Source organism: Cicer arietinum, chromosome 3 (assembly GCF_000331145.2).
Source record: "Cicer arietinum cultivar CDC Frontier isolate Library 1 chromosome 3, Cicar.CDCFrontier_v2.0, whole genome shotgun sequence".
NCBI lineage: Eukaryota > Viridiplantae > Streptophyta > Magnoliopsida > Fabales > Fabaceae > Cicer > Cicer arietinum.
The window spans coordinates 33,313,495-33,322,505 of record NC_021162.2 but is presented as its reverse complement, the minus strand read 5'-3'; the positions used below and the strand labels follow the sequence as shown (position 1 = coordinate 33,322,505).

At 34.2% G+C, this 9,011-nt stretch overlaps 1 protein-coding gene across 15 annotated transcripts; it reads left to right on the top strand.

Moving 5' to 3' along the window:
• Nucleotides 1-2,540: 2,540 nt before the first annotated feature.
• LOC101492539 (pre-mRNA-processing factor 39-1-like) lies at nt 2,541-8,646 on the top strand. 15 transcript variants are annotated; one of them, XM_073366058.1, is made up of 12 exons: nt 2,545-2,889; nt 3,301-3,430; nt 3,544-3,581; nt 3,775-3,997; nt 4,071-4,149; nt 4,572-4,628; nt 4,718-4,769; nt 5,090-5,139; nt 5,656-6,157; nt 7,082-7,234; nt 7,324-7,440; nt 7,793-8,646. In XM_073366058.1, exons 9-12 carry the CDS (start codon nt 6,089-6,091, stop codon nt 7,949-7,951), a joined length of 498 nt encoding a protein of 165 aa, XP_073222159.1. In that variant the 5' UTR covers nt 2,545-2,889; nt 3,301-3,430; nt 3,544-3,581; nt 3,775-3,997; nt 4,071-4,149; nt 4,572-4,628; nt 4,718-4,769; nt 5,090-5,139; nt 5,656-6,088; the 3' UTR covers nt 7,952-8,646. The 15 variants fall into 15 exon arrangements, with proteins under 15 accessions (XP_073222163.1, XP_073222159.1, XP_073222158.1 ...); XM_073366057.1 differs by having other exon boundaries at nt 5,078-5,139; XM_073366056.1 differs by having other exon boundaries at nt 4,718-5,139; nt 5,656-5,902; nt 6,014-6,157.
• The last annotated feature ends 365 nt before the right edge of the window (nt 8,647-9,011 follow it).

Genomic DNA, 9,011 nt, shown 5'->3' with positions numbered 1-9,011 from the left:
GCCAAAATCCAAAATATACCAAAAATACATAAAAGGTACTTTAAAATTATGGGTCTTACAGTGGACCTATGAATACTACTTCACTTCATGGTAGCAAGTTTCATTCTTTTTTATTGATGATTTTACAAGAATGACTTGGGTTTATTTTCTTAAATAGAAATCTGAAGTTTTTTCTGTTTTTAAGAAATTTAAAGCCTTAGTTGAAACCCAAAGTGGCTATTTTTTTAAGAAACTCAGAACTGACAATGGGAAGGAGTTTGTTTCTACAGAATTTAATAAATTTTGTGATGAGCTTGGTGTCGAGCGCCAACTTACAGTCAGCTACTCACCCCAACAAAATGGAGTTTCTGAGAGAAAGAATAGATCTGTCCTTGAAATAGCTAGATGCATGATTTTTGAGAAGAAATTGCCAAAGTATTTTTGGGCAGAGGCAGTAAACATTGCTGTGTATCTCCAAAATCGACTTCCTACAAGGGCTGTAGAGGGAATGACACCTGTTGAGGCTTGGGGAGGCATCAAACCTTCTATCAAGCATCTAAGGGTGTTTGGTTCATTGTGCTACACTCATATACCAGAAGTCAAAAGAACCAAATTGGATGAAAAGGCTGAACGAGGAATTTTAATAGACTATAGCTCAAAATCTAAGGGCTATAAAGTCTATGGAATTGATTCAGAAAAAATTTCTATTAATAGAGATGTTATAGTGGATGAAGATGCATACTGGAATTGGGAGACCTCTCAAGTTAGTAGACATTCAACTTTGCCTTCTCTTGAGAACACAATGGAAGATCAAGATGAAGAAGTTGATGATGACTTCGCTGTAAGAGGTACCCGACCTCTTTCAGAGATTTATCAAAGATGTAACAGTGTTGTCCTTGAACCTACTAATTTTGAAGATGCTAGTAAAATTGATGAGTGGAACCAGGCTATGAAAGAGGAGATGGCCACCATTGAAAAGAACGAGACATGTCAGCTAGTTGACGAGCCTAAAGACAAGCATGTCATTGGAGTTAAATGGGTCTATAGGATAAAGATGAACCCTGATGGATCTATCAACAAATACAAGGCCAGACTTGTGGTCAAAGGTTATGTTCAATAATCCAGAATTGATTACACAGAAACGTTTGCACCGGTAGCAAGAATGGACACTATTCGAATTCTTGTAGCATTGGCTGCACAAATGAAGTGGAAAAGTTGGCATTTAGATGTCAAATCAGCATTCTTGAATGGAAATCTTGATGAAGAGATTTATGTTGCTCAACCTGATGGTTTTTTAGTGAAAGGAAGAGAAGAAATGGTGTATAAGCTTCATAAAGCTTTGTATGGGCTAAAACAGGCCCCTAGAGCTTGGTACTGCAAAATTGATAGCCACTTTCACAATCAAGGCTTTAGGAGGAGTGAAAATGATGCAACTCTTTATGTAAGAAGGTTGTTGGAAGGTGGTTCTTTAATTATCTCTTTGTACGTTGATGACTTGTTAGTAACAAGCAATAATCAACAAGTACAAAAACTTGTGGAGGACATGAAAAACCAGTTTGAGATGTCTAGTTTAGGAGAAATGAACTACTTTCTAGGCTTGGAAGTGTATCAATCTGAGGATGGAATTTTTCTGAATCAAGAGAAGTATGCTCGTGAGATTTTGACGAAGTTTAGAATGGAAAGTTGCAAATCTGTCCCTACTCCTTTGGTGTCAAATTTGAATTTGTCAAAGGAAGATGAAACTGAAAAAATTGATGCTTCTCTTTATAGAAGCTTGATTGGAAGTCTACTTTATCTTAATTCATCCAGACCTGACCTTATGTATGCAACAAGTCTACTCTCAAGATTTATGTAGAGTCCTACCAAGACACATTTTGCTGCAGCAAAAAGGGTCCTTAGATATGTTAAGGGCACTACACAATTTAGAATATGGTACAAACCAAGTGAAAATGGAAGTTTGATAGGCTATGTTGATAGTGATTGGGCTGGAAATATTGATGACATGAAGAGTACTACAGGTTATGCTTTTTCCTTAGGCTCTGGCATGTTCTCATGGAACTAAAGGAAGCAAGAAATTGTAGCTCAATCCACCGCTGAAGCAGAGTATGTAGCAGCAGCTGTAGCAACAAACCAAGCTATTTGGTTGAGGAAAGTCCTACTTAATTTGGGAATACAACAGCTGAAAGCAACCTTGGTTTATTGTGATAGCAAATCAGCAATTGCTATTGCTGAAAATCCAGTTCAACATGGAAAGACCAAACATATTCAAGTGAAGTTTCATGCTATACGCGAGGCTATAAAAAGTCAAGAGATCAAGCTTGCTCATTGTTGTTCGGACTCTCAAGTTTCTGATATATTGACCAAACACTACAAAAAAAAGTATCTACTGTGACACTCATATTTTGTGATATTTTTTTGTCTGTCACTAAAACTACTTTTAGCTACAGTTAAAGTGTCACTGTTTCTAAATATTATGTAAAAAAAAATTAAATACACAAAAATAAGTTTTTGCCCCTTTGGTTTGTACAAACACTTGAGAAATATCTCAGGGTGAAAGAATGATAAAATGATAAGCTGGAGCAACTGCAGCAACTGCAAGAGAAATCTTTTTGCTGGAGCTCAATCTCAAAAAAAAATATCTCATGGTTTTCATGGATCGTTCAGTTTGCGACTCAATTTCGTTTCACTTGCGATGCAACTACACTAAACACTCTGCGATGCAACTACACTAAACACTCGTTTCACTTTGCGATTCAATTTCGAACCATGAAAACCCTTAAATTCAATTTCGAAAACCCCTAAATTCAACTACACTAAATATCTCAAGGTGTACCATGAAAACCCCTAAATTCAATTTCGAACAATCCTAAATTCATCTCTCTCGTTTCACTTTAGGATTTGTAGTAGCAAGTAAGTTCTATTCTCTTCCCAAATCATTTCAGTCTGCGATATCAATTTTATTTTGGTAATCTTGCTTGTTAAGTGTCATTTTTTCACGATTTGCTGAATGATGTTGTGGGTTTGCGATTTGTTCTGTTTTTGAGATTCATTCACACGACACATAATCCTGATTTTTGGATTAGGGTTCATTTTCTTTGATGTCTTTTTCTCTATCTAAACTCTACGATTCCTCCCGAAAATCTCACCTCAAAAGGTCTTGCACCTATTCTAAAGTTATAATTTAGTATTATTTTCACTTTTTTCTATTTGTCAATTATCCATTTTCATTTAAGTATGCATGCTACAATTCGCTAAATGTTGATTCCCATATATAATTTTGATTTGATCCCAAAAGCTGACATGTTTTTGCTTGATTTGCAGGGAAAAGAATTATTATAGCATGTTATAGATGAGTTTGGTGGATACAGAATGCTCAGAGGAAGGTTCATGTCTTCTTGAGCCTTCTGATCCTGATATTATTAAAACTGATCCTACTTCTCATTACCATAGGGTAATCTAGTTCTTCTGTTCTTTTTTCTTTTCATTTCTTAATTTGCCTCCATTCCCCCAAAAAATTAAAGAAAAAAAAAACTAATTTTATGTTTATTTTTGAATTCATGGCAGTATAAGGAAGTAATCAACAAAAGAGCTTTCAAGACTGTGTATCCATTGAACGTTTTTGGTTTTAGAGAAGCATTTCTATATTATGTTGTATTTCACAGGAGTAATTGATAACTAATTGAATGCTTTTACCTCATTGTTAATTGTTTTTATGTACATCATATTTAAAGAAGATTCGAATGCGTCAGGCATTCGAATTTTTGTATATATTTTCCTTAATTTGTGGTTAATTAGTTTTAAGGCATTTGATGAAGGAAACAGACTCGAAGTTGGGTGGAGCCAAGTTTGAATTGATGAGGTATTACAATCATTGGGCAAACTAGTGAGGCTGTATTCAGAAGTGCATCTATTGAGGTCGTTGAAGCACAATAACATTGTAAGGTTCTAAAATTCCTGGATTGATGACAAACACAAGAATGTTAACAAGATAGTTGCTCACCTCATGGAGCCTCAAACAGTGCGTTCACTATCCTTTGTATATGTGTTTAATTTGTTTTTCTGTTTTATTGTGATATTAGTCCTTTTGTTAGTTGGTTTGATGCATGATTTAGGTACTGTAAGAAACACAAGAAGGTTGACATGAGAGTATTTGTTAAATATCGGACTCAGGTGTGATTTATTTGAAGTATTTGTTAAATATCGGACAATATCTTGTATTTTAATTTGATTGTTTAGAGTGATTTAAAACCTTTCAGACTTGACGAAAAACTATGATATCTTAGCAGTACATAGGGTCATCTGGATCAGTAAACTAGTTTCTATTTACCTTTTAAGATGGACATTAAATTAGTGGAATATTGTTACACTTGCATCTTTGAGAGTTAGAATTACTTTTCCTCTCTCCTATCTTAATCTACTTTTGAAAAGTGAACATTGAAACTAAGCTTTTTTAATTGTGAATTCTTAACTAAGCTAATGAATACAATCAAGTATTATTTGCAAATAAAAGTAACGGTAACAGCAACACACACCTACTTCTTATGTCTTTATTTTGCTTCAAATTATTTAAACAAACCATTTTCTTTGAACAGCATAAGTGTTTCATTGTCGCAACATGTGATCGTGACTTGAAGAGGAGAATTCGGAAGGTAAAATCATTTATCATTTCTCTGATTATCAATGTTTTGATGTTTTGGACCTGGATGCATGACCCATTAACTTGGTTTCTGTATTTCAGATTCCTGGTGTGCCAATAATGTACATCACTAAATAGGTCAAGAGTGTAATAGGTATGCTCAGCTATATTCAGTAAGTGGCAGAACTAGTCTTCAATTCATGTTGAATAAGTAAGTTGCAACCTCTAGTAGCAATTTTCTACATCTTGATTGTGTTAATTGAAAAGCAAAGAACATGTTAAATAGTAATGACAATCTTCATGAGCAATGAACATTCATTTACATTGATTTCAATCTTAGCTTTGCATGGTCCACAAATGAAAAAATCACCTAAGCGTATTGCATAGAGATGATGGCTTTTTTCTTGAACTTTTCTTATATATTTACATAGATACTTGATTTTGATCTTTAGATTGTAACAGCTAATTCTTCAGATTTTACTGCTTGGACGTCTTTGATTGAAGAGACAGAGAAGGTGGCAGAGGTATGCTATGTTGACCTAGTTTTTAAGACTTGATTTACATGTTGGGGATGTGTTAATGTTTACTTGTTTCAGCTTTAACCCTGACTGGAATATTTGGACATGTCTCTAATGTCTTTGTCACCTTCAAAGTTCTATACTGCACTATCTTGTTTGAATATGTCAGTTGTGTTGTAGCTATCATTGCCAACGTTATCGATGGCGGAGCATGGCAGAAAGACATAAATCCACCATTTTTAGCTGCCATAAATCGCCATGGCGCTTTCAAACTTCTCAAATTAGCCACGACGGTTGTCATAAAATCTGCCATGGCCGATATTTGACAACACTGATCATTGCAAACAAAGGATGAATTTTCGATTTTTTTTTGCTAGGGTAGTATCATGTGGGTGGGTAGACTGATAGTGAAACTTATCTAGTGTCAGAGTATTATGTGGCGTTATTTTCCTATTATAGATTGACTTACAGTAAGTAATATCTGCTGTATCATATGTTTTATTGGCTAATCCTTGGATGAAGAAACTTTTTAATCGGGATATTGAACTGAGACTAAAGCACGAGCCTTCAAATTGGTTTCTTGAGGCTAAGTACTTCAAACCCTAATTTGTCAATGGACATTCTAGGTTTCTCATGTGTTTGCAAAAGTTTATTTTTTTAAAGTGCGAACGTTATGCATGCAGGTATCTTCTATTGTTCATAATCACCTGTCTCAAGCAAGGAGGGTCCCTCTTTTCATATTTGAGGGGCCTCTTTGTCCCGCTACGGAGTATTTCTTAAGGCTTTGAATTTTTTAATGTTTTGAATTTTTCTTTTATGCTTGTGTTTCATATTGCCAGACTATTTTGATGATGTGTTGTTTTGTTGTTTTGCCAATTAGATTGTCAAGTTGTATGAGAGATGTGTCATTGCCTGTGCCAACTACCCTGAGTACTGGATACGCTATGTTTTGTGTATGGAAGCTAGTGAAAGTATGGATCTTGCAAATAACGTTCTTGCTCGGGCGAGCCAAGTTTTTGTCAAGGTAATTTCTGCTCAATATCAATTTCTAGGTGTGCAATCATTTGCTGCTTTTTAGTACTATATTCATTTGTCCAGGTTGTAAGCTAGGGGAATGGACAATATATATCTTATAGACTCTTCTAATACTAGCCACTTGTTCATGTTTGTGTTCTATTAAGTTTAATAATGACCTCTGACCAGGATAATAGTTCATGAAACTCGAATTAGTGTGTCGATACATTGATACTTTTGTATGTCATTCAAGCATAAGTTATTATTGATTCTTCTGAGGGCTTTCCATGAAATCTGTGTGTTTTTCTGTCCACACTTTTTTCTTCCTTTCCGGCAAAGGAATAGATGGTGGTTGCAGCCTGATCTGAAAATGAGCTGTAGTTGTTTCTTTTGTTTGTCCTCTTGGAGCAGTTGCCCCTTCTTATTATTTTTCATAACAATTTTTTGCTTAACTTGCTGAAGATGATTAAGTGGTATTTTATTTATTTAAAATAATTTATCCCTCTTTATTTTCTGAACTCTTTTATGTATATATGTTTTCTTTAGATGAATAAGATTTCCGTTTTCTTTTATTTTTATCTTTATGTACATAGCTTTGCCAATAACCAATTTTCCTGTAAGGGAAAGCTTATGAATGATTTATTTTGTTATCTCACCTCTCTTACATAAGATCCCTTTGCGTTTGGTACTTGGTAGTGATTGAATTCCTCGTTTTTCACGGAGGCTTTGGTGTCCTTAATCAGTTTTTCTGTAGGCCCAGAGTATTTTTATATCTCTAAGAATTAACAAGCTTTTTGTTGCGGCTTCATGAGGCCCAGTGTATTTTTTTTCTCTAACAAGCTTCACGCATACGACTTAGTCTTATTAGAAAATGTAACGTGGCACATACCTTTTATTTCTGCTGCTTTATCATTTTTTGTTTGTCATAATGCAGAGACAACCAGAGATACATCTTTTTTGTGCTCGGTTCAGGGAGCAGGCCGGTGATCTAGTGGGTGCTAGGGCTGCGTATCAACTTGTGCACACTGAAATTTCTCCAGGTCTTCTTGAAGCAATAATAAGGCATGGCAATATGGAATATCGATTGGTATGCTGGCTTACAAAATTGTGAATAGATTGTAACTTATTTTTTGTATAAAGTGTTTACAGTTTTTCCATTCCTTGTTATTGTTACAGGGGAAGTTGGAAGATGCCTTCTCATTGTATGAACAGGCCATTGCCATTGAGAAAGGAAAAGAACATTCACAAACACTGCCAATGTTGTTCGCTCAGTATTCTCGATTTGTTTATTTGGTAGGTTTGGTAGCATATTTGAATTCTTGTCTAGTTATGCATTCTTGTTTTAGACATTCACACACTTGTCTTTAGAACATTGAATAATGATAGTTCTCTTAATTGACATCATCTACTTTTTCTTATTGAGCTGTCTGTATTCTGCTAAATGGTAATGGTCTGTGGGCTTTTAATTCATGCCAATAAATAAAGCATCCAGATGATTCTATACAAAAAATCACAACCTCAAGTTTAAGATGACAATTGTTATATTTTTTGACAGTTCTTGCTTTATGTTTCCAGTTGCTTTGCTTGATTGTCTGAAATATACCTTGTCATGTTTTTGAAATAATCTTTTTCATTTTGTCATTAGGCCTCTGGCAATGCAGAAAAAGCTAGAGAGATTTTAGTTGGGGGGCTTGATAATGCTACGCTGTCAAAGGCACTACTTGAGGCTTTTCTCTTCTGTGTCTTGCAGCTACCCTCTGTGGATCTTTTGAAATCTTCACGTTTTTTCTCTTTGGTGGTTTAATGGTTTCTGGGTCTATGTGAATAGGTTGCATAACCGCCATTCGGAATATCATTTCTCTCATTGCTGTCATTGATGAACTCTTTTTCTCTAATGAAGGGTATGAAAATGATGAAGCATTGTTTGGTTGAAGAGGATAAGAAGAGAGTGGTGGATTCATCAAACAGAATTCATTTTGTGTTGGTGAGATTGAGATTGAGATTGTTGCTGTTGGAGTTGGTGTTATAAAATGGTTGATATGTTGATTCAGGAAACTTTTCCATTTGCATCATCATTGTCATCATGTGATTCATGGTACTTTCATCAGTAGTTTCTAAGGTTTTCAATATGTCCTCATTATTATCCATGAATAGAATTTTCACGCTGTCCTAGGATAAAAGGAGGAATTGAGGGAATGAAAGTACAGAGAAAATAGAAGTCGGAGAAATGGAGAAGATGAGAAAAGTGAAAGTAGGTGCAAACGTGAGAGTATGAAGTAATAAAATAGTGTTGAAGAGAGTACAGAAAGAAAGTGCAGGTTGGTATGATCTATGTAACTTACTAACAACCAAAGCAAAAGCAAACAATATATATTCATTTATCTTTGTTAAATATAATTTTAGTTCTTGTTTGTTAAATATAATTTTAGTTCTTGTTGGAGTGGCTATGGATATTTTTTCTCATGCATATAATAATCATATTTTTGTTTTCTTTGAATACCTTAATCTTGTACCTATTTCTTATAACTTACATTTGGTTTCCTATGATAAGGAACTCATTCTAGTTTCCTTTGAAACTTTATTGAATCTTTTAGAGCAAAATAACTATTTATTGTATGTTTTAATAGAATTAGTAAAATTAAATTATATTTTATTGTATGTTTCAATGACATTAGTTAATAAAAATAAATTAGAAATTTAAATTTAATTTACTGGTAATAATAGTTTAGAATTACAATTAGTAGGGAGATAAAATAAATTTAATTTAATAAATAATAATAAGTTTTAGTGACAGACATACCGTAGGAATAGATTAATATTTTATTTATATTTTTCTAAGTTTTAGTGACAGATAATACTGTAGG

Excerpts from the sequence above, each read along its gene's own strand:
- LOC101492539 (XM_027331324.2), top strand. The coding sequence starts at position 6,089 with ATGGAAGCTAGTGAAAGTATGGATCTTGCAAATAACGTTCTTGCTCGG. Across the intron at positions 6,158-7,081 it reads CGAGCCAAGTTTTTGTCAAG|AGACAACCAGAGATACATCT; the intron begins GTAATTTCTGCT and ends GTCATAATGCAG. Across the intron at positions 7,235-7,323 it reads GCAATATGGAATATCGATTG|GGGAAGTTGGAAGATGCCTT; the intron begins GTATGCTGGCTT and ends TTATTGTTACAG.